The 25,954-nt window shown below is 39.0% G+C and overlaps 1 protein-coding gene across 1 annotated transcript in view; it reads right to left on the bottom strand.

Annotated features, from left to right (window-relative positions):
• SCFD2 (sec1 family domain containing 2) overlaps nt 1–25,954 on the bottom strand; it is a 554,994-nt gene that overhangs the window by 523,385 nt on the left and 5,655 nt on the right. The window contains exon 2 of the mRNA XM_049886901.1: nt 317–485. Coding sequence (XP_049742858.1) covers nt 317–485 — 169 coding nt within the window. The remainder of the gene's footprint in view (nt 1–316; nt 486–25,954) is intronic.

Below are 25,954 nucleotides of genomic sequence, written 5' to 3'. Positions count from 1 at the left end.
TGTGAGAAATGGTCTGTGAAATGGGGATGCATGAACTGACTCATTTGACTGACCCTGGGAACAAGCTTATATTACATCTAAATGACACTTCTATAAAATTCCATACTTTGTGGCTTATTGTTATATTTAATAAAAAAATATAGATATGGCTATTTCAAAGTTAAGAAAAAGAAGTGCTTTTTCTAAATGCTATCCAGTATGAATTTTCCAATCAGAGCAACTCTTTATCATTTCTTTTCTACAGGAACACTCAGTTTGGGAGAGAAAGAAAGGGGAAGAGAGAGCAGGGAGAAAGAAAAAAAGCTACATTTCTTACTTGGATTGTGCGAGACAGCCTGGTGCAACCACATTGTGATTCTCTTCCTTGGCCTGGAGTGCAGTGAGCTCTACCATGTTGACCATCACATCATTTGTGTGGCCTGGAAGCTGGGGAAGCACTGAAATTATCTTCTCTACTAAGTTGTCTCCATGATGTCCAACTGCTCCTGTTGAAGCAGACAAGAAAATATAAGCTCATAAAATGGGAGGAAAAATTAAGCTGGAAAATATTTTATAATGTATCTTCTACTAAAAATAACATTTTTTGTTTGTTTCTGTTATACAAATCAGTAACAGAAACCTAGTATTTTGCCCTTTGTAACACTGACCAAACTCACAATTACCTAGTCACTGTCTGCCTCATGTGTTGAACTCAGTGCTCCATGAAGGCAGACACCATGTGTGCTTTGGTTACTCCTATGTCCCCAGCCCCTAGCACAATGCCTGCATATGGTAGGCATGAATAAGTATAGAGTAAATCAATAAATGATCAGCATATAATCAGACAGGTAAATAGTGTTATAGGATGATAAAAAAAAAAAAAAAAAAAACCTGTTGCTGTCAGGTTGATTCCAACTTATAGCAACCCTATGGGACAGAGTAGAACTGCCCAATAGGATTTCCAAGGAGCACCTGGTGGATTCAAACTGCTGAGTTTTTGGTTAGCAAGCCATAGCTCTTAACCACTATGCCACCAAGGTTGAAAAGAATTTCTTCGTTTTACTGATGAAGACACTAAGAGCCAGAAGGACTTAGAGACCTAAAGGCAAAACTTGTTAATAGCACTGCTTTACTGGGCTAGAATCTAATCTTCACAATAGCAAAGACTGTTTGTTTAGTTTTCCTTGGACCCACCGTGCATAGCACTGAATGCAGCAGCTGGCAGACTCTCACTGAGTATTTTCCGGACAAAGGAAAGTATAAATGAATGAATGAATGGTGACAGCTTGCAATGATAGGCTGCATTTATTGAATGCTTTCTGTGTACCAGGCACTGTTCGAGGTGCTTTATGTGTATTGACTCTTTTATTAACAAATGAGTTAAAGAGCTCAAATTGAAATTCAAGACTAATGACGCAGTTCATGTTTTTTCCATGAAACCAAGTAATTTCCTAAAAAGCCATTAGTGCTTGGAAAACATCACTCCAAAGATAAGTGGGACTTACCGCATCTACTTGTTTCAATCCCATTCACTTAAAATTAATTTTTTGCTTCCTATTATCTCTCTCTCTCTTACTCTTTCTCTCTCTTTCTCAATTTTGCCCTGTTGTATCAATGTGACAGAAGAACTAGAGGAAAGGCCAAACCAGGAACCCAAGGAACCATCATCATCATTATCACTGTCATCACAGTAGCTAATATTTATTGAGGGATTATAATATACCAAAGACTTGATGACACAGTGGTTAAGAACTCAGCTTCTAAGCAAAAGGTCAGCAGTTCAAATCCACCAACTGCTCCTTAGAAACCCCATGGGGCAGTTCTGCTCTGTCCTATAAGTTCGCTATGAGTTAGAATCAACTCAACGGCAACGGGTTTGATTTTTTTGGTTTTGATATGATATACCAAGTACTAAGTTCAGTATTGTATTATTATTATTATCCACTTAATTCTTACAACAAGTCTCATAGGCAGGAATTACTATGCTCATTTACAGAGTAAAAGGCTTAGTTTAACTCACTTGCTCAAGATCACATAACTTGTAAATTATGGAGCAACAATTCAAACAAAGGAGGCACATGACTCCAAAAGCCATACTCTTAGCTAAAAAAAAAAAAAAATCAGGCCCACAAAAGTGACGTAAGACAGAGACGGCAGGAGTGCTTCTAAGGTGACTAGTGATGTTTAAGAAAAGGCTTTTTATTCCATCAGTAGAATGATCATTTCATTAATCTGGAAGAAGCCATGTTTTACTTATGTTGTCTATGGTTTATGGTTATCTCCCCAGCACTCAGCCCAGGAGCTGCTCATTAAATACTTGCTGAATGAATGTCTACTGATTGTAAATGGCCCGGGATCCAAAGAGGGTCAAAAGTCTAAGTGAATTATGACTTCATGTCTTTAAACTAAGCCTGGAATAGAGATACTAGGATTACCTCACATTATATCTCACTGTACTTGTTCCCTCCTCCCTTACTAAAAACTTTTACAAATACCCACTTTCTTTCCAAATAAATTTTCTTTGACTTTGGTGCCCAACTTCTGATCCTTATCCCAAGCTATTCTTGTTTTTCTTTGACCACTCACAGACACGTGGCACAAGAAAGTATTCTATATCTGCTGCCTTTCTTTCTGAATGTGTTTCACCCCTATAATCTCGCTGCTGCTCACTCCCGACCCCGAACTCTGAGGTTTTTGGCAATCTCAGTTCATTAAAACCTTTGCAAATTGAAACTCTTGACTAATCCAGCCCTCTTGAAACTTTGAAATATGAGATGACTTGATATTTTTTTCCTAAGGTATAATAGTCAGAAGTCACTTTTACAGAATCAAAGTAGCTTTTATATCCTAATATCCTAAATGTTCAAAGTAAGGGAATGGTTAATTGTGGTTTTTATTCTCTTCAGTTTATCTGTATCTTCTAAACTTTCCATGGTGAACATATATTCCTGTTGTAATAAGAATGAGAAAATATATCACACACAGACACACACACACACAAATATCCCAAAATTTAACAACAGTTATCTTTGAATGGTAAGCTTTTATTGATGTAAACTCTACAGAAACTTCATTTCCTCCAAGTGTTTTTTTTACAAGAAATACATAAAGCTTGCCTAATTAAAAAAAAAAAAAAAAAAAAAAAACCTCTTTAAAGTGTTAAAAGACAAAGATGTCACTTTGAGGATTAAGGTGTGCCTGACCCAAGCCATAGTATTTTCAATCGCGTAACATGCAAACAAAAGCTGGACAATGAATAAGGAAGAAAGAAGAAGATGCCTTCGAATTATGGTATTGAGCTTTTCCACTGGTGAAGAATAATCAGTATACCATGGACTTCCAGAAGAATGAACAAAACTGTTTTGAAAGAACTACAGCCTGAATGCTCCTTAGAAGCGAGGATGGGCGAGACTGTGTCTCACATAGTTTGCACATGTTATCAGGAGGGAACAGTCCCTGGAGAAGGACATCATGCTTGGCAGAGGGTCAGCGAAAAAGAGCAAGACCCTCAACGAGATGGACTGACACAGTGGCTGCAACACTGGGCTCAAATATAGCAACAATTGTAAGGATGGTACAGGAGTAGGCAGTGTTTCGTTCTGTTGTACATAGGGTCGCTATGAGTCGGAACCAACTCAACGGCACATAACAACAACAATTAAAAAAATTAATTACATTCCATTGGAAACTGTTTAAAGTGTTACATCAGAGAGAATTAACAAAATGCCAATTTTACATGACCACAATTACTCAGCTTCATAGATTTAGTCAAAAGGATATGAATATCTAACACGTTTGTTAACAAATCAAAAGGATAAAGCAGGCATGGGCTTTTAACTCTTTGTCCTGCTCTGCTCTCAATACAGTTTCTCACATATCCAGCTTTACAGAGTTCAATATTCATTTTTTAAATTTAATCAGTGCCATTTATATGACTCATATATAGACTAAACATTTGGGGCCTCTCAATGTCACAGTAACATCAGGTTCTCATTTTACCAAAAAAAAAAATCAACATTTATATCACATTTAAATTTTCAGGGGGCTTAATCTTTCTTTCATTCCAGAAATTTAAAAACATTATTTGAAAAGCTCAAGAGAGAAAGTCAACTACAACTCAGTTATCTTTTCCCTGTTCTAAGTTTTAATTTAGCAAACAGCTATGCAGTCAGTCTGCTTCCAATGCTATCTTTTCATACAAAGTGTGGGGGGAAAAAAATAGGAGATCTGGGCTCTAGTGCTTCTTTCCTCCACTAGCTCCCTGTGTATCTGGGGCAACTTCTATGAATTGGTACAACTTTAAAACAAGAACGAAAACTGGTTGTGACTCAATTCCAACTCACAGCAACCCCAGGTGTGTTAGAGTAGAACTGTGCTCCACAGGATTTTCAATGGCTGATTTTTCAGAAGTAGATCGTAGGTGTTTCTTCCAAGGCACGTGTAGGTGCACTCGAACCACTAACCTTTTGGTTAGCATCCAAGCGTGTTAACCATTTGCACCACTCAGGGACTCCAATCTGCTTTAACAATCTAAAAACTAAGGGTTGGCCCAACTGACATCTACATATCTTCCAACTTAAGGATCTGAGATACTAAGTTCAGTCAGTTGCTCCAAGGACTAAATTGTTTTTTACCTAACGGGACCAGAATAATATCAATCTGTGGTGCCCTTGACCCAAGCAAAGGTGTTTTCAATCGCTTCATGTGCATGTAAAAGCTGGACAATGAATAAGGAAGACCGAAGAAGAGCTGACGTCTTTGAATTATAGTGTTGGCAAAGAATATTGAATATACCATGGACTGCCAAAAGAATGAACAAATCTGTCCTGGAAGAAGTACACCTTGAATGTTGCTTAGAAGTAAAGATGGCAAAACTTCATCTCACATACTTTGAACAAGTTTTCAGGAGGGACCAGCCTCTGGAGAAGGACATCATGCTTGGTGAAGTAGAGGGTCATCGAAAAAGAAGAAGACCCTCAAGGAGATGGATTGACACAATAGCTGCAACATTGGGCTCAAGCATACTCATTGTGAGAATGGTGCAGGACTGGGCGGTTTTGGTTCTGTTGTACATAGGGTTGCTATAAGCTGGAACCAACTCGATAGCGCTTGACAACAACAACAATGTTAATGACCCTATGGGTCCTAAATGAATCTGCATGCTAGTATTAAGTGACTTGGTTATATTTAGCACTACAATTTTCCCAATTCCTTGACTGATGTCTGGAGCAACAGATACTCTATAAATATCAATGAATGAATAGAACATTTTTTATTCTTCCAATAGCACTTTAGAGTTGATATTTTCCCCTCTTCACAAATGAGAAAATCCTCAAAAGGTCCAGTAAGGTTCAAAGAGCAAGTCAGTAAGCCAGGACTTGTGGATATACTGGTCTGGCTCTGACACCAGCAATCTAGTCAGTGCCTTGTGCCTTATGCCTATGGTTATTTTAAATCTTATCCTCTGGACTCTGAAGAAAAGACATGAGTTGGCTAGCTTGTATTTTATATAAAAGCAGGTGTGGATGTGGAGAAAAAAATAAGTTATTTTTCTGAACGTGAAAGCAGCACCCATATCCAACAAATCTTTATAGCAGGTAAATAACTTTTGGACGTAGCCAACCCTTACATCACATCAACATCAGCTCCACTATCCAGGACAGGGGTTCTCAAGCCTTTCCATGGCCACACACATGAGGATATTTCTGAGGATAGGCTCCAGAACCAAGTGCTTGGTTTCAAATCCTGATTCTGCCACTACTAGCTGTGTAACCAGAACAAGTTACTTGACTCCTCTATACTTCAGTTTCCTCATCTGCAAAATGGGGATACTTACAAAAATACTAACTTTGAAGGATTGTTATAAAAATTAGATGGGTTTACGTATATAGATTATTGACAAAAACTGTAAGCCCTCAAATGCTAACCATTACTAATACTCTCGAATTTCAGTACTTTCACAAAAACATACAACCACATCTTAAAGCAAATATAAACAAACCAAAAAAACAAAAACAAACCCATTGTCTTTGAGTTGATTCTGACTCAGAGCAATGCTTACAAAAACACCGAGATAACAAAATCCCAAAATTAAGGACCACCTACTGGATTGGAAGATAATCTTCAATCTTGGATTTAATTTAAAAGTGTGGATGAAGCTAAAGTTCAGAAGAACTGAACCATGAAAGGAAATTTAACTCCCAAGGTTACCACCACCTCCCACCTTCTGAATTTGAACTTAAAAAAACTATTAGCAAAGCACTCCAGCTGATCTCAAGAGCAGGAGAGGAAGGGAGAGGAAATCAGGCTCAAACCTTTTAGGGATTTACAAATCAAGTCTACCTTTTCAACTGTCCCTGGAAACAAATCAGAAGCCCACAGAATGTACTTAAATCCTCAGTGTAAACGTGCCTGAAGCACTCTGCGGGACCCAAGCTTCTAGGTAGTTTAGACATGGTAAAAGTAAGCTACAGGGAAGCCAGAATCAGAGGGACAAGTACTTCTTGAACAGTTACAACACATTTTTTATATTTTTTAAGCCCTGAAGAACTATCAACTGCTTCAGAAGAGCAAGGAACTTGTCTATCTTGTTCACCACTGCTTCTCTAGCACCTGGAACAGTGTTTAGGACACAGTAGGCACTCAGTAAATATTTACTGAAAAAAATACACCAACTATTAGACAGTGATACTACTTTCTGCCAAGATCATGACAAAACAATAAGAGACTTGCCTATATTACAAGCATGATATTAACAATATCAAATATTTATGAATTATTTGAGGTCATTTTTGCTACTGTCAATTTCATATCTAAGAAAAACAGATCTCAGTATATAAATCTCCTAATGATAAATTATTAGGGGATAGTATTCAAAGCCCTGGTGGCATAGTGGTTAAGAGCTATAGCTGATAACCAAAAAGTCAGCTGTTTGAATCCACCAGGAACTCCTTGGAAACTCTATGGAGCAGCTCTACGCTGTCCTATATGGTCGCTACTAGTCAGAATTGACTTGACAGCAACAGGTTGAGTTTTTGGGTTTTTTAGTATTCAAAGTATTTAAATATATGTAACATATATTTATATAGATAAATATATTTATAAATATTTATAATATAATTATAAATTACAATAATTATATATTTATAATATAATTATAAATATTTATATAGAAACATATTTACATATTTATAAACATATATGTATATATAAATAATATATATTTAAATATATGTAACATAAATTTATGTAACATACATTTAACTATATATACAGATATATATAAACCAAAAACTAAAAAATATATTCCCTTTTAGTCTCCATATTAAAGATGCTTGTTAAGAGTGTTGTAGGGGAAAAAAATCTCAAAGTTTAGTAAAGCAAAACGGAAGTTTTATTCGGCATATACTCAAAAAGACAAAAGTTGAGAAGCAGACAAGCATGTTCCCAGAGCTAGTGTCTGTCCGAGTCCAAAGAAATATTAAATAGGCAAGAATGGGAGAACGGACAAGCATGCTGCCAAGGAAGGTTACAGAGTTATCAGTACATATTAACATTACGAATGGGCAAAACCATTGAAAGCTTCACCTTTTCACAGATTGGCTAGAAACTGTGCTCCTACATTTTGAATTGTCCCTCTCAACAATCATTGGTACAGGTTTCAGTAAGGACAGTCAGGAGGGTCTCTGTTGGTCCAACAAATTTCTATTGACTAAATGTTAATAGGAAAAGATAAAAGTAGAAAGTCTTTTGTGTTCTGGCTTATGTGAAAGCTTCCCTACAAGACATTTTCCAAGATTATTCTATCCATTGTCTTTATACCTCAGGGCCCAGTTGATGTGACCTTGTGAGTCTTTGGCAGCCCAGCTCCAGCTGGATCACATTCTCTATGCTCAAGGACAGGGAAAAAAGACTCCAGTATTATTTTCTAAAGCAAGTGACTTAAATTGAAATTCAAATCATTCAAGTCATTGTAAGAATTTCCAAATTGCTTTTTGATTTTTAGAAGTTGTTACTGTAATCTTTTGCTTGCTGCAGCTGTAGCTAGCGAAACAATGCCTCTGTCTGAGCATGACTTGATCTAAGAAACCTCACTAAACTCTTAAAAAAACCACCCCCTTAAATTGGTAGTCATGAGCTCCTCAGTTCTCTGTACTTGTTGCATCCAAAAGGGGAGATCAGAAAAAAAAAAATTGAGCATCATGGCCAGGTATGCTCTCGGATGCCAGGGCCTAGACCAATGCCAGGACTAATGCCCTCAGTACCACCCACCCTACCACCCTCCTTGAGTTTGGGCCACCCTGAACAACAGGCAAGTGCTGCACCTCCACAATCATCGCTGCCACAACCGCCACCATCTCTGCTTGCCTCAGTCCCTCAGCACCTCTGAGGGGAGAGCAGGTACCTCTATTCATACCTGGAGGCTTCTAGACCATCACTTGCCTCCACTGGATGACAGAATCAGGCGATTTGTGTGCTTAGTAAGTGGAGGATTTCTCTTTACTCACTAGTACAAAAGTACTTTAATATTTAAACAAGTTTTGACAATACAGCTATGTACCAACTGAAGATCATAACATGATGTTGATCACGGAATCATAACATGATGTTGAAACACCTTTGAAACAAATGAACAATAGACTGATCATTTGGAAGATAATATGATTAAATTCAAAAGATATCCATTAAAAAGACTTCAGTTTATAAGGTACTAGTATCACAGTAATAAACTAGTCTCAATGACGGTCTATCCTCCAAAACTTACTCTCCATCAGCCAGCAATAATTTTGATCCCTTCTGAAGGAAAAGCATGTCATAATTTTAAAATAGGAAGCAGATCACACTATAGCAAAATGTGATTGGTTTCAGAAGGGACCACAAATCAAACCTGGCTTCACACACCAGCAGACAGGCAAGCCTAATGGTTTGGGCTTGACATAATGCTTCTGTCTAGAACATTCTGTTTCATTAGGAGAGAGGAATTAACTTAAAAGTAGAGGAAATGATTGTGCCTTCTAATATCAAGATCTGCTGTACAAGGTCAAGTTCATATCTCAAGGAAATTACAAACTGGCAGCTCCGCCTCTCCTGTGATAACAAAACAGCATACTCCTTGTGAAATCCATACTTCTTGTGAAATCAGTCTGGAACAGTGATATCTGCTTTTAGAATCACAGCTGATAGAAAAACTTTGAAATGGAATTTATTATAATAGAGTGTTATTTTATTTAATAAAATAACACTTGCTCATGAGGGTGGAAAGTAAAAGTCCTTGACACCTCTCGATGCTTAATGAAAATGGCTTTATTTTCCTATACTGTTGTTGTTACTAGCTGCCCTACAGTCAGCTCTGACTCACGGCGGCCTTATGTATAACAGAATAGAATAGAATGCTGCTCAGTCCTGCACCATTTTCACGAACATTGGTGTGTTTGAATCCACTGTTGTGGCCATTGTATAGTGCCTTCCAACATAGTGGGCTCATCTGGCAGCACTGGAAGGACAATTGTTCTATCATCATTTATAAGGTTTTCATTGGCTGATTTTTGGAGGTAGATCGCCAGGCCTTTCTTCCTAGTCTAAGTCCGTAAGCTCTGCTAAAACCTGTCCACCATGGGTGACCCTGCTGATATTTGAAATGCCGGTGGCATACCTTCCAGTATGATACTAAACAAAAACTAAATGATTCCGGTTCATAGCAACCCTACAGGACAGAGTAGAACTGCCCCACAGGGTTTCCAGGGAGCAACTGGGGGATTTGAGCTGCCAACCTTCTGGTTAGCAGCCGTAGCTCTTAAACACTGCGCTACCGGCTCTCCTTAAGTATGATAAAAAAAATTTTTTTTAAAACCCAAACCCAGTGCCGACGAGTCGATTCTAACTCATAGTGACCCTATCGGACAGAGTAGAACTGCCCCATAGAGTTCCCCAGGAGCACCTGGCAGATTCGAACTGCCGACCCTTTGGTTAGCAGCTGTAGCACTTAACCCCTACGCCACCAAGGTTTCCCTTTTTAAATATGATAGTAACACGCAAATTACCATAGTAAGACAAACTGACAACTGGGTGGTGGTTTCCTATACTAGTATCCTTCAAACCAAGTTCCATAAATCCTCTCCCACAGCTGCTGAGGAACCAGCTTCGTCACTCATGACTTTTGTTGCTTCTGTTAGTCTGCTTTGAGGGTTCGGCTTTGTCTTGACTATCCTGGCCTGCAAGAAGCTAGATGTGTAGAACGCAGGCCCCACTCACACCCATGAACAGCCTCTCGATTCCATTATTTTCCCATCCTTAAACTCAAACATAATACTTCCATCAATTTTCAAGCTAAAAATCAAACTGATTTTCATATCAGTAACTAACATTCACCAAAGTTTTGATCAATGAAGTCTTCCCTAGTCCTTGTTATTTTCAAATGCTTCTTATATTTCAATTTCCTTAAAATAACTAAATCTTTGATGATTCCAAGCAGGTCCCTACCAAATCTTCCTGTTTATCCCTACATTGTTCTATATCACAGGAGGCTCTCCCTGAGCAGTCTTCCTATCAGAAACCTAAAAATAATTTTTTTGTATTTTTAATTTTTACTTAAAAATAAATCCAAGGAGAAGCAGGGCCAAGATGGCTGACTAGGTAGAAGCTACCTCAGATCCCTCTTGCAACAAAGACTCGTAAAAACAAGTGAATCAATCACATACATGACAATCTACGAACGCTGACCATCAAACACAGATCTAAAGAGTTGACCTGAGTGACATAGACTGACAATGAGCAACCACTGGGAAGCAACGGCTGTTTTCGGAGCCTGGAACCAGCATCCCAGTCAGAAAGCCTTGGCGCCGGGCTTTGGACTGGGCGAAGGGGAGCTGACCACGGCATCCTGAGACGGCGCAAACACAGGACGCAGCCCTAGCCCCCAGAAGTGACCTCGGGGGAAGCCCAGCCAGTGTACGCAGGCAGCACAGCGACGCGGCTGACAGGAGGAGAAGACACCAGGAGGCAGCGACTGGTCTTGGAGCCTGGAGTGTGGTGTCCCATCTGGGGAACCTTGGCTCTGGGCTTTGGACTGGGAGCGGAGGAACCGACCATGGCTTCCGAGACAGCACAAGCACAGGACACGGGCCTGACCCTCAGGGGCAATCTCGACCCAGCCAAGGCACGCAGGCTACACACCACTCGAGAATCTCAGATAAAAGAGTTATCATCAAGCAAGATCAGCAACTTTGTCTATATTCTGGGGTGCTACTCTCTCCTATTTATCTGATCCCTCCCCTCCCCGTCCCAGGTGGCTTCATCAACATTGGAATTTCCTGAGCCAGAGAGTGAAGTGCTTGGCATTTTTTTTTTTTTTTAATCTTTTCCTAACCTATTCTCCTGGCCTGAGAGAAGCAGCTACAAAAAACCCAGAGACCAAAAATCCTTCCCTGACGTCCTGAAATTTGACTAAAAATACAGTACCAGCTCAAGCCAAGCATATGAGAACCACAGTCTTGGGCTTTCATCCCTACAGCGAACAAGGTGGCTATTATACTGCAAAGGCAATTCTGATAGGGATCTGACTGTAATTGTTTTAGCGGATTACTGGAAAGACAAGTTTCCCAGGTCTGATATCTCCACCTATTAAACCGAGCCCTCACTGACCCACAACAGGGAACTGAGGGCTGAAGCTCACCCAAGACCACCTAGCCTTCTGCCTTAGGGGTCTGAGGAGGGTGACACCTACGAATCTGTGGAGGTACTTGCATTGGGTGCCTAAGGTACAGCTGCAGAGCACACCAACCAAAGTGCTTTAGGAATAGAGACACACCTACCTCACTGGCACTTGGGGGAAGCCTGTTAGCATCCTGCCCCCACTAGAGTGTGACCCTCTGCTGCTACTAGAATCCGGTACACACAACTATCACCATTACTCCTCTAGGTGGATAGACGACAGTCTGCACCACATACTTGGTGACCCAAAATCAGATTCTACTCAAGAATAGTGAATGGACTCTTAGGCTTATATATCTGGTAACAGCCCTAACCAGCTGGTAATAGGACATAAGTGATTCCAGGGCTGCAACAATCAAGACAGCGCAATCTAGCAGCCCATCTACATATATTGAAAGAAAACAAAACAAGATAAGACTCAGTGGGCAAATATAAAATAAATCACTACAATATCATAGGGATGGCTAGGAGACAGCAATCGATATTAAACCACATAAAGAAGCAGACCATGATTGCTTCTACAACCCCGAAATAAAGAATCAAAATCTTTCCCAAATGAAGATACAATCCTGGAATTGCCAGATGCAGAATACAAAAAACTAATTTACAGAATGCTTCAAGACATCAGGGATGACCTCAGAAATGAAATAAGGCAATCTACAGAAAAAGCCAAGGAACACACTGATAAACCAGTGGAAGAAATCAAAAAGATTATTCAAGAACATAGTGGAAAAATTAATAAGCTGAGAGAATCCATAGAGAGACAGCATTCAGAAATCCAAAAGATTAACAGTAAAATTACAAAATTAGACAACTCAGTAGGAAGTCAGAGGAGCAGACTCAAGCAATTAGAATGCAGAGTGGGGGACCTGGAGGATAAGAGAATTGATACCAATATACAAAATATAGCTGAAAAAAATCGGGTAAAAGAATTTAAAAAAACGAAGAAACCCCAAGAATCATGAGGGACTCTATCAAGAAGAATAACTTGCGTGTGATTGGAGTTCCAGAACAGGGAGGGATAACAGAAAATACAGAGAGAAGGGTTGAAGATCTGCTGGCAGAAAACTTCCCTGACATCATGAAAGGCGAAAGGATATCTATCCAAGATGCTCATTGAACCCCATATAAGATTGATCCAAAAAGAAAATCACCAAAACATATTATCATCAAACTTCCCAAAACCAAAGATAGAAAATTTTAAAAGCAGCCAGGGATAAAAGAAAGGTCTCCTACAAAGGAGAATCAATACGAATAAGTTCAGACTACTCAGCAGAAACCATGCAGGCAAGAAGGCAAAGGGATGACATACATAGAGCGCTGAAGGAGAAAAACTGCCAGCCAAGGATCATATATCCAGCAAAACTCTCTCCCAAATATGAAGGTGAAATTAAAATATTTACAGATAAACACAAGCTTAGAGAATTTGCAAAAACCGAACCAAAGCTACAAGAAATACTAAAGGAAATTGTTTGGTCAGAAAATCAATAATATCAGATACCAGCACAACACAAGGTCACAGAACAGAACATCCTGATATCAACCCAAATAGGAAAATCACAAAAACAAATTAAGATTAATTTTAAAAAGAAAAAAACACTCAAAACAGGGAATCATTGAAGTCAAAATGTAAAAGATCACAATAATCAAAAAGAGGGACTAAATACAGGAGGCATAGAACTGCCATATGGAGAGGGAAACAAGGCGATATAGGACAATACAAGTTAGGTTTTTACTTGGAAAAATAGGGGTAAATCTTAAGGTAACCACAAAGAGGTATAAGAACTCCATAACTCAAAATAAAAACCAAGAAAAACATAACTCAGCAAACATAAATTCAACTTCTATGAAAATGAGGAACACACAATTTACAAAGAAAAACATGTCAGCACAAAAAAGTAAATGGAAAAATCAAATTCTCAAAAACACACGCAAATAGGCATCAAAATGACAGCACTAAACACATACTTATCTATAATTACGCTGAATGTAAATGGACTAAATGCACCAATAAAGAGACAGAGAGTCTCAGACTGGATAAAGAAACATGATCCGTCTATATGCTGCTACAAGAGACACACCTTAGACTTAGAGACACAAACTAAAACTCAACAAATGGAAAAAAATATATCAAGCAAACAACAAGCAAAAAAGAGCAGGAGTAGCAATACTAATTTCTGACAATATAGACTTTAAAGTTAAATCCACCACAAAGGATAAAGAAGGACACTACATAATGATTAAAGGGACTATAGACCAGGAAGATATAACCATATTCAATATTTATGCACCCAATGACAGGGCTGCAAGATACATAAAACAAACTTTAACAGAACTGAAAAGTGAGATAGATACATCCACAATTATAGTAGGAGACCAACACACCACTTACAGAGAAGGATAGGACTTCCAGTAAGAAGCTCAATAGAGACACGGAACATCTAATTGCTCCAATCAACCAACTTGACCTCATAGACTTATACAGAACACTCCACCCACCAGCTGCAAAGTATACTTTTCTTCTAGCGCACATGGAACATTCTCTAGAATAGACCACATATTAGGTCATAAAACAAACCTTTGCAGAATCCAAAACTTCGAAATATTACAAAGCATCTTCTCAGAACACAAGGCCATAAAACTGGAAATCAATAACAGAAAAATCAGGGAAAAGAAAGCAAATACTTGGAAACTGAACAATACCCTGCTCAAAAAAGACTGGGTTATAGAAAACATTAAGGAGGGAATAAAGAAATTCATAGAAAGCAACGACAATGAAAACACTTCCTATCAAAACCTCTGGGACACAGCAAAAGCAGTGCTCAGAGGTCAATTTATATCGATATATGCACACATACATAAAGAAGAAAGAGCCAAAATCAGAGAACTATCCCTACAACTTGAACAAATAGAAAGCAAGCAACAAAAGAATCCATCAGGCACCAAAAGAAAACAAATAATAAAAATTAGAGCTGAACAAAAAGAATTAGAGAACAGAAAAACAATTGAAAGAATTAACAAAGCCAAAAGCTAGTTCTTTGAAAAAATTAACAAAACTGATAAACCATTGGCCAGACTGACTAAAGAAATACAGGAAAGGAAACAAATAACCCGAGTAAGAAACGAGATGGGCCATATCACAACAGACCCAACTGAAATTAAAAGAATCGTATCAGATTATTACGAAAAATTGTACTCTAACAAATTTGGAAACCTAGAAGAAATGGATGAATTCCTAGAAAAACACTACCTACCTAAACTAACACAATCAGAAGTGAAACAACTAAATAGACCCATAACAAAAAAAGAGATTGAAACGGTAATTAAAAAACTCCCAACAAAAAAAAGCCCTGTCTAGGACAGCTTTACTGCAGAGTTCTACCAAACTTTCAGAGAAGAGTTAACACCACTACTACTAAAGGTATTTCAAAGCATAGAAAATGACAGAATACTGCCTAACTCATTCTATGAAGCCACCATATCCCTGATACCAAAACCAGGTAAAGACACCACAAAAAAAAGAAAATTACAGACCTATATCCCTCATGAACATAGATGCAAAAATCCTCAACAAAATTCTAGCCAAGAGAATGCAACAACATATCAAAAAAATAATCCACCACGACCAAGTGGGATTTATACCAGGTATGCAAGGCTGGTTTAATATTAGAAAAACCATGAATGTAATCCACCATATAAATAAAACAAAAGACAAAAACCACATGACCTTATCAATTGATGCAGAAAAGGCATTTGACAAAGTCCAACACCCATTCATGATAAAAACTCTCAGCAAAATAGGAATTGAAGGAAAATTCCTCAACATAATAAAGGGCATCTATACGAAGCCAACAGCCAACATCACTGTAAATGGAGAGAGCCTGAAAGCATTTCCCTTGAGAAAGGGAACCAACCAGACAAGGATGCCTTTTATCACCGCCCTTATTCAACATTGTGCTAGAGGTCCTAGCCAGGGCAATTAGGCTAGACAAAGAAATAAAGGGCATCCGGATTGGCAAGGAGGAAGTAAAATTATCTCTATTTGCAGATGACATGATCTTATACAAAGAAAACTCTAAGGAATCCTCCAGAAAACTACTGAAACTAATAGAAGAGTTTGGCAGAGTCTTGGGTTATAAGATAAACATACAAAAATTCACTGGGATTCCTCTACATCAAGAAAAAGAACTTCACAGAGGAAATCACCAAACCAATACCATTCACAGTAGCCCCCAAGAAGATAAAATACTTAGGAATAAATCTTATCAAAGATGTAAAAGACCTATACAAAGGAAACTACAAAGTACTAGTGCAAGAAACTAAAAAGGACCTCCATAAGTGGAAAAACATACCTTGCTCATGGATAGGAAGACTTAACATAGTAAAAATGTCTATTCTACCAAAAGCCATCTATACATACAATGCACTTCCGATCCAAATTCCAATGGCATTTTTTAATGTGTTGGAGAAACAAATCACCAACTTCATATGGAAGGGAAAGAAGCCTCGGATAAGCAAAGCATTACAGAAAAAGAAGAAGAAAGTGGGAGGCCTCACTCTACCTCATTTTAGAACATATTATGCAGCCACAGTAGTCAAAACAGCCTGGTACTGGTACAACAATAGGCACACAGACCAATGGAACAGAATTGAGAACCCAGATATAAATCCATCCACATACGAGCAGCTGATATTTGACAAAGGCCCAGTGTCAGTTAATCGGGGAAAAGATATTCTTTTTAACTAATGGTGCTGGCATAACTGGATATCCCTTTGCAGAAAAATGAAACAGGACCCATACCTCACACCATGCATAAAAACTAACTCCAAGTGGATCAAAGACCTAAACATAAAGACTAATACGATAAAGGTCATAGAATAAAAAATAGAGACAACGTTAGGAGCCCTAATACAAGGCATAAACAGAATGCAAAACATTACCAAAAATGACGAAGAGAAACCAGATAACTGGGAGCTCCTAAAAATCAAACACCTATGCTCATCTAAAGACTTCACCAAAAGAGTAAAAAGACCACCTACAGATTGGGAAAGAATTTTCAGCTATGACATCTCCGACCAGCGCCCGATTTCTAAAATCTACATGATTCTGTTAAAACTCAACCACAAAAAGACAAACAACCCAATCAAGAAGTGGGCAAAGGATATGAACACACACTTCACTAAAGAAGATATTCAGGCAGCCAACAGATACATGAGAAAATGCTCTTGTTCATTAGCCATTAGAGAAATGCAAATTAAAACTACGATGAGATTCCATCTCACTCCAACAAGGCTGGCATTAATCCAAAAAACACAAAATAATAAATGTTGGAGAGGCTGCGGAGAGATTGGAACTCTTATACACTGCTGGTGAGAATGTAAAATGGTACAACCACTTTGGAAATCTATCTGGCGTTTTCTTAAGAAGTTAGAAATAGAATTAACATAAAACCCAGAAATCCCACTCCTTGGAATATACCCTAGAGAAATAAGAGCCTTTACACAAACAGATATATGCACATCCATGCTTCTTGCAGCTCTGTTTACAATAGCAAAAAGCTGGAAGCAACCAAGATGTCCGTCAACGGATGAATGGTTAAATAAAATTGTGGTATATTCACACAAATAATACTATGCATCGATAAAGAACAGTGACAAATCTGTGAAACATTTCACAACATGGAGGAACCTGGAAGGCATTATGCTGAGCAAAATTAGTCAGAGGCAAAAGGACAAATATTGTATAAGACCACTATTATAAGATCTTGAGAAATAGTATAAACTGAGAAGAACACATACTTCTGTGGTTACGAGGTGGGGAGGGAGGGAGGGTGGGAGAGGGTTACTTACTGATTAGTCAGTAGATAAGAACTGCTTTAGGTGAAGGGAAGGACAATACTCAATACACAGAAGGTCAGCTCAACTGGACTGGACCAAAAGCAAAGAAGTTTCCAGGATAAACTGAACGCTTTGAAGGTCAGCGGAGCAAGGGCGGGGGCTTGGGGACTATGGCTTAAGGGGACTTCTAAGTCAATTGGCAAAGTAATTCTATTATGAAAACATTCTGCATGCACTTTGAAGTGTGGCATCTGGGGTGTTAAATGCTAACAAGCGGCCATCTAAGATGCATCAATTGGTCTCAACCCACTTGGATCAGAGGAGAATGAAGAACACCAAGGTCACACGATAACTATCAGCCCAAGAGACAGAAAGGCCACATGAACCAGAGACTTACATCATCTTGAGACCAGAAGAACTAGATGGTGCCTGGCCACAACCGATGACTGCCCTGACAGGGAGCACAACAGAGAACCCCTGAGGGAGCAGGAGAACAGTGGGATGCAGACCCCAAATTCTCATAAAAAGACCAGACTTAATGGTCTGACTGAGACTAGAACAATCCCGGTGGTCATGGTCCCCAAACCTTCTGTTGGCCCAGGACAGGAACCATTCCCGAAGACAACTCATCAGACATGGAAGGGACTGGACGATGGGTAGGAGAGAGATGCAGATGAAGAGTGAGCTACTTGTATCAGGTGAACACTTGAGACTCTGTTGGCATCTCCTGTCTGGAGGGGAGATAGGAGGGTACAGAGGGTTAGAAACTGGCAAAACCGTCATGAAAGGAGAGACTGGAAGGAGGGAGCAGGTTGATTCATTAGGGGGAGAGTAAGTAGGAGTATGGAGTAAGGTGTACTTAAGCTTATATGTGATAGACTGACTTGATTTGTAAACTTTCACTTAAAGCACAATAAAAATTGTTTAAAAAGAAAAAGGAAAGATTCAAAGAATGAGAGGGACTTGACCTCTCTCCTGGCTTTGAAGACAGAGGAAGGCGGCCATGAGTCAAAGAATGTGGGAGGCCTCTAGCAGCTGGGAATGGTCCTCAGTTTACAGCCAGCAAAGGAACAGAGATCTCAGCTCCCACAAGGAACTAATACTGCCAACAACCCAAATGAGCAAGGAAGTCTACCTTCCCAAGCACCTCCAAAGAGGAATGCAGCCCTGTCAACACCCTGAATTCAGCCCAGCAAGGCTTATGTCAGACTTCTGATCTTCAGAACTGTAATATAATACATCTGCGTTGTTTTAAACTACTAAATTTGTGGTAATTTGTTACAGCAGTAATAGAAAACATACAGCGGTTTAAGTGAAATGAACCACATTTCCTGAACATCTTCACAGACTCTCAGACTTTAAAATCAAAAGAAACCAGTTGCACACTACACTGTTTACTAAGACTCTTTACTAAGTTGAAGAGGTGCCCCAGAGTACTACCTGCAATGCCAAAATCTTTGAGAGATTACTACCACCAGAGATGTTTAATCATTCCAGACTATTCTGGAAGGCAAAGATAATTTAATTTGATTAGTACTCTGAAGCTTTTCAAATATGTGGCACTTTTTTATAACGATTTTTTTTTTTTTTTAAGATAGGGACCTCTGTGCGAACAAATGTGCTTTCAGCCTGTGCTGGCTGATAAGATGCATGGCCTCCCCTCGTCCACATCTACTCTGATTTCACTGAGTCACTGCTGTCAGGTTGGTTCCAACTCAATGGCAAGCCGATGTGTTAGAGAGCAGCACCACTCCATCGGGTTTTCTTGGGTATAATCTTTACAGAAGCAGATTTCCCAGCCTTTCTTCTGCAGCACTACTGGGTGGATTAAAACTGCCAACCTTAAGGTTAGTAGATGAGCGCAGACCATTTGCACTACCCAGGGACCTACAGAATTCACGGAGGTTTGTAAATGAACTGGTGTTTTATTCATCACAACAGCATCTACATACATGTGAAAAATCGTATTCCATACGCACATCAGACAATTATCTATGCAGAAAAAAGCCTGGTACACATAGGGATGCTGTCCTGGATTGAACTGTGTCCCCCCAAAATACCTGTCAACTTGGCTAGGTCATGATTCCCTTGTATGATTGTATTATTGTCTACCATTTTATCATCTGATGTGATTTCCTTACGTGTTGTAAATCCCATCACTATGATGTAATAAAATGGATTAGCGGCAGTTATACTGATGAGGACTAAAAGATTGAATAGTATCTTAAGCCAAACTCTTTTGTAATATAAAAGAGAGACGCAAGAAGAGAAACATGGGAGCCTCATAGCACCAACAAGGCAGTGCTGGGAGCAGAGAGCGTCCTTTGGACCTGACATTCCTGCGCCGAAATGCTCCCAGACTAAGGGAAGACTGATGCATCACAAGGACCTTCCTCCAGAGCTGACAGAGACAGAAAGCCTTCCCCTAGAGCTGAAGCCCTGAATTTGGACTTGTAGCCTACTCAACTGCGAGACAATAAACTTCTCTTTGTTAAAGCCAAATAAATAAATAAATTCGAACTTACAGAAAACCTCCAAGAAATAGTTTTAGAGAACCTTATTTCCCTAAATATTTGAGAGAAATTTGCCAAAGTGATTTCCTACCACCCACAAGAAATCAAAAGACACATAGCATTGGGCAAATCTGCTGCAAGAGATCTCTTTAAAGTGTTAAAAAGCAAAGATGTCACCTTAAAGGCTAAGGTGAACCTGAACCAAGCCATGGTGTTTTCAATCACCTCATATGCATGGGAAAGCTGGAGAATGAATAAGGAAGACAGACGGAAGAATTGATGCCTTTGGATTGTGTTGTTTGCGAAATATATCGAACATACCATGGACTGCCAAAAGAATCACCAAATCCATCTTGAAAGAACTACAACCAGAATGCTCCTTGGAAGCAAGGACGGCGAGACTGTGTCTCACATACTTGGGACATGTTGTCAGGAGGGATCAGTTCCTGGAGAAGGACATCATGCTTGGTAAAGTGGAGGGCCAGTGAAAAAGAGGAAGACCCTTAACAAGATAGATGGACACAGTGGCTACAACAATGGGCTCAAGCATAGCAACAATTGTGAGGATGGTGCAGGACCAGGCAGTGTTTCGTTCTGTTGTGCATAGGGTCGCTATGAGTCGGGAATAACTCAATGGCACCTAACAACAACACCCACAAAGACTTTTTAGTGTGTATCTCCTCCAAGGACATTCTCCTCTATTATCTCAATACAACATTTGAAATCAGGAAATTAGTTTGATACATTACTACTATCTAATCCACAGATCCAATATAAGCTTTACCAATTGCCCCAGCAGTGTCTTTAACAGCTGAAGTATCCTATCCAGGATCACATGTTGCATGCCTCTTAAATTGCCTTTAATGTGAAACAGTTGTTCAGTCTTTACTTGACTTTCATGACCTTGGTAGTTTTGAAAAGTACAGTACAGTTATTTTATAGAATGTTCCTCGGTTTGGGTTTGTCTGATGCTTCCTCAGGATTAGATTCAATTTATACATTTTTGACAGGAAAATCACAGAAGTGATGTTGTGTTCCTCCCATTGCATTAAGTGGTACACAATTTTAATTTGTCCCGTTGCCAGTGATGTTGACTCTGATAACTTGATTAGGGTGGTGTCTGCCAGGTTTCTCCACTGTAAAGCTGACTCTTTTTTTCCCTTTGTAATTAACGAGTATTTTTGTAGGGACATGTTTTGAAGTTATGTAAAAGATCCCATTACACTTCAAACTTTTACTCACTAGTTTTGTCATCCATTAATGATTCTGAGCTGAATTAATTACTTTTTTTTTTTTTTTTTATTTACCAGCTACACTGGTTGGTGTTTTTCCAATTTCATCATTCCTTCTACATTTATTAGTTGGCATTCTACTGTAAGGAATGACCTCATTTCACTTCTCCCCCATTTAATTAATTTATTCATAACAGCATGGACTTAGGTGTTCTTATTTTATTCTGTAGGTGATAGTCCATTAGTATTATTTATTCTGATGATCAAATTGTCCCAGATTTGACCAACAGGAGGATCTTCACGCTGGTACTCTTATGACCTTTTAATATGCACCATGATTGGTTAGGCATTTTCTTCCTCTCTAGCACAAAATGCTCCAACCTCATCTTGTATTTTCCCTGCCCTAGCCCTGGAATCAATCATTCCTCCCGAGAGCCCTGGCTCCTTTTGGTGAACAATGGTCAACCGTACATCAAAAACAAGATCTGGGTGTCTGTCAGGTGTGTTCATTGCTACTGGATTGTCACTGTTCTCACTCCCTCTTAGTGGAAAGAGAAAAGAAATACACACATACACAAAAATTTACATCTATATTTATTTCTGAAAACTATAGGTTCCAATTCTAAACCAAAACCACAAGGCTTGTTCAAGTTTGCTCCTTTTTCTAATCCTTCAGTAAAAAACCTGGTTCCTATTATCGACAGTATATTATTGAATGGATTGGTTGCTCCTTTGTCACAGCCACCACCCTCTCCCCCCCTACAGACACCCTCCTAACCCTGTACTCCATGCCCTGAGGCCACTGTTAGATCCCACTGTGCTCCTGTGCCAGTGTCCTCTATGTACTGCTTGAGCTCTGGCACCCTACCTGGAGCTTGCAGGGAGATCCTCTCACCCTGCTAGTCTCCAACGTCATATACCCAGTCATACCACAATAGGTCTGCTACCTCACACTGCCCAGGCAACAACATCCCATTCCAGGCTGCTCACTCCAGATGTCTTCCTTACCCTGCCTGGGCTCTGACAACCCACACTAGACCCTGGGGATAACCCCCCTACTCCACTCCGGCTCCATCACCTGCCATACCATTGTTGCTGCTGCCCACCGTCCACCACCCCATATAGGTGATCTCACACCAACTAGGCCCTGACACCCTGGGTGTAGCAGGCACTCTCTCTGCATGTACACCTACCTTGCTCAGCCCCAACTAAATGCTTTTGAACTGAATTCCTCAGGAAGGTAGGAAGGAAGCCAGGAAGGAAGCAGGATTCTTACAATTTTAAATGCACTTGGGTGTTCACATTCATGGCTTTATAGTCACACCTTGTATAATGGGCCCTCAATGTTCTCGCTATTGAGATTAATATTTTCATTGTTTCTCCCAGGCCTTTTTTTGACAGAGTAGCTGAATTTTTCTTTCTCTTTTTACCAGATGTCTTTTTCAACCTTAAATATTCTTTCACATGATTTTATATGCCTAGAATATCATCCCATGCCAATCTGCCTACCAGGTAACTTCACTAAGTTAAACAACACTTGTAAACCCACCTACTGAGGAAGGACCCTTAACAAATGTAAAAGAAGAGAGGCCTTTACACTAACATCACAGTAGTAGCAATCCTGACTTTGACAATTCAAAAAAATAAAAGATGCTGAACTTGGACATTGATAGAAATACTGGCTCAGTTCTTTCACATCTGACCTACTACTTAGTGCTTATGTTTCTTTTCAGTAAAGAACAACTTCTGAACATCAGTTTATTCTTAAAATGACAAATAACACAACTCACCTACATGTTAAGCAGATCAAATAAGTTAATGTAGAAATGATTTTTAAATCATAAAACACTCAAATTTATGATTAGTTAATATCATTATTTGCTTTCTCAAGTGTGACTGTAGCCCCAGTCAAGTAGTAGAATATTTAGAAAATGTGTTTCTTGGTACATACCCACTTGCATCTGTGAATGACTAATGATACAACTTAAGATTCTCAGAAGCATTTTCAATTAGAAAAAATAAGTGTGTTACTCTTGATGAATACCAAGTTGGCAAAAAAAAGTTGGTCTCAAGTAGATTCCAACTCACAGTGACCTAAGTGTGTCAGAGTAGAACCTTGCTCCATAAGGTTTTCAATTGCTCATTTTTCAGAAATAGATCACTAGGACTTTCCTCGAAGTTGCCTCTGGAGGAACTCAAATTTCCAGACTTTCAGTTAGCAGCCCAGCATGTTAACCATTTGGACCACCCAGGGGCTCTACCTAGGTGGCAGCAAACTTTAATTCACGCATTCATCCATTCATTCAATAAATACTTACTGAATATCTATGAGGTACTCTTCTGAGTGCTTAGTGATAAACAGTGAACAAAAGAGCCCCTCCTCTCAGGAGCTTCCATTCAAATGAGATGAGACAGGCAACAAACAATGAGTAACAATAGGTAGTGGTAATGGTTACAGAATATAAGGGTAAAGGGCTAGCGTGTCAACAAAGGAGGTAAGGGAAGGCCCCTCTGAGGAGCAGACACTTGGACAGAAACTTGAAGGAAGTGAAGGAGAAAGCCACGTGGATACCTGAAGGAATAACATTCCAAGCAGAGTTTCAGAGGAATATCAAAGGCCCCAAGGCTGAGATATGCTTGGCTGTCTGAGAAACAGCAAGGAGGACAGTCTGCCCAGGCAGGAGTATGTAAGGGGAGATCAGTGAGAGATGAGGTGGGAGAGATAAACACATACAGGTGATATATGATCTTGACAACCCCGGTAAGGAACTTGGATTTGATAGTAGGTATAATTTTTTTTTATATAATAGGAAACCTGGTGGTGCAATGGTTAAACACTTGGCTGATAACCAAAATGTCCAGTGGTTTGGACCCACCCAGTGGCTCCATGGGAGAAAGATGCGATGATCTGCTTCCATAAAGATTATGGCCTAGGAAACCCTATGGAGTAGTTCCACTCTGTCCTATAAGGTTACTAAGAGTCAGAATCGATTTGACAGCAACAAGTTTGGTGATTTTGGTTTGGGTGGCACAAACGTTTACGTGCTTGACTACTAGCCAAAAAGCTGGCAGTTTGAACATACCCAGAGGAACCTCAGAAGACAAGCCTGGTGATCTGCTTCTGAACGGTCACGGCCTTGAAAACTCTACGGAGCAGTTCTACTCTGCACACATGGGGTCATCAAGTGTCGGAACTGACTCGACAGCATTGAACAACAACAAAAACTGAACAATTACACACCAACAAATTATATAACTTAGATGAAATTGACAAATAATTAGAAAAATATGAACTACCTACATTGACTCAAGAAGAAATAGAAAAATCTCATAGCCTTACAACAAGTGAAGAGATTCAATCCATAGTCAAAAGAAAAGTTCAAGATCAGATGGCTTCTCTGGTGAATCCTACCAAGCATTTAAAAAATAATTAACACGAATCCTGCTTAAATTCTTTCAAAAAAAATTCCAGCATTACCCTGATACCAAAGCCAGGCAAAGACGCCACAAGAAAACTACAAATTAATATCCCTCATGAACATAGATGTAAAACTCCTCAAGAAAATACTAGCAAACTGAATCCAACAGCATATTGAAAGGATTCTGCACCATGACCAAATAGGATTTGTCCCAGGAATGCAAAGGTGATTCAGAATTAGATAATCAACATAATACACCGCATTAATACAATGAAAGAAAATAACCAAAGGTAGAAAAGGCATTTCACAAAATCCAACATGCTTTCATGATAAAAACTCTCAACAAACTGGGAATAGAAGGGAAATTCCTCAACATGATAAAGGCCATTTATGAAAAGACCATAGCTTAACATCATACTCAACAGTGAAAAACTAAAAGCTTTCCCTCTAAGATCAGGAATAAGACAAAAGGTGCCCACTTTTACCACTGCTATTCAACATTGTACTAGGCACTCTAGCCAGAGCAATTAGACAAGAAAAGAAATGAAAGGCATCTAAATCAGAAAGGAAGAAGTAAAACAATCTCTATTCAATCCTATATATAGAAATTCCCACGGAATTCATAAGAAAGCTAGTGGAGCTAATAATTGACTTCAGCTAAGTTGCAGGATGCAAAATCAACACACAAAAGTAAATGTGTTTCTATACACCAGCAGTGAACAATCTGAAAAGGAAATTAAGAAAACAATTCCATTTATAATAGCATCTAAAAGAATAAAATACCTAGAAATAAATTTAACCAGGAAGATGAAAGACTTGTACACTGAAAACTATAAAACATTGCTGAAGAATTAAAGAAGACCTATATAAATAGAAAAATATTCCATAATCATGGATTGGAAGACTTAATAATGTTAAAATGTCAGTACTACCCCAAGTGATCTGCAGATTCAATGCAATCCCTATAAAAATTCCAACAGCCTTCTTTGCAGAAATGGAAAAGCATATCATCAAATTCCTGTGGAATTGCAAGAGGCCCCAAATAGCCAAAACAATCTTGAAAATGAGGAACAAAGTAGGAGGATTAAGACGTCTCAATTTGAAAACATACTATAAAGCTACACTAATCAAAACAGAGTGGTATTGGTATTGGTTTAAAGATAGAATTGAGATGCCAAAAATAAACCCATACATCTACAGCCAATTTATTTTTGACAAGGATGCCAAGTTCATTCAATCAGGAAAGAATAGTCTCTTCAACAAA

Source organism: Elephas maximus, chromosome 5 (assembly GCF_024166365.1).
Source record: "Elephas maximus indicus isolate mEleMax1 chromosome 5, mEleMax1 primary haplotype, whole genome shotgun sequence".
NCBI lineage: Eukaryota > Metazoa > Chordata > Mammalia > Proboscidea > Elephantidae > Elephas > Elephas maximus.
Note: the sequence above shows the minus strand (reverse complement) of the source record. Positions and strands in the feature narration are given on the sequence as shown.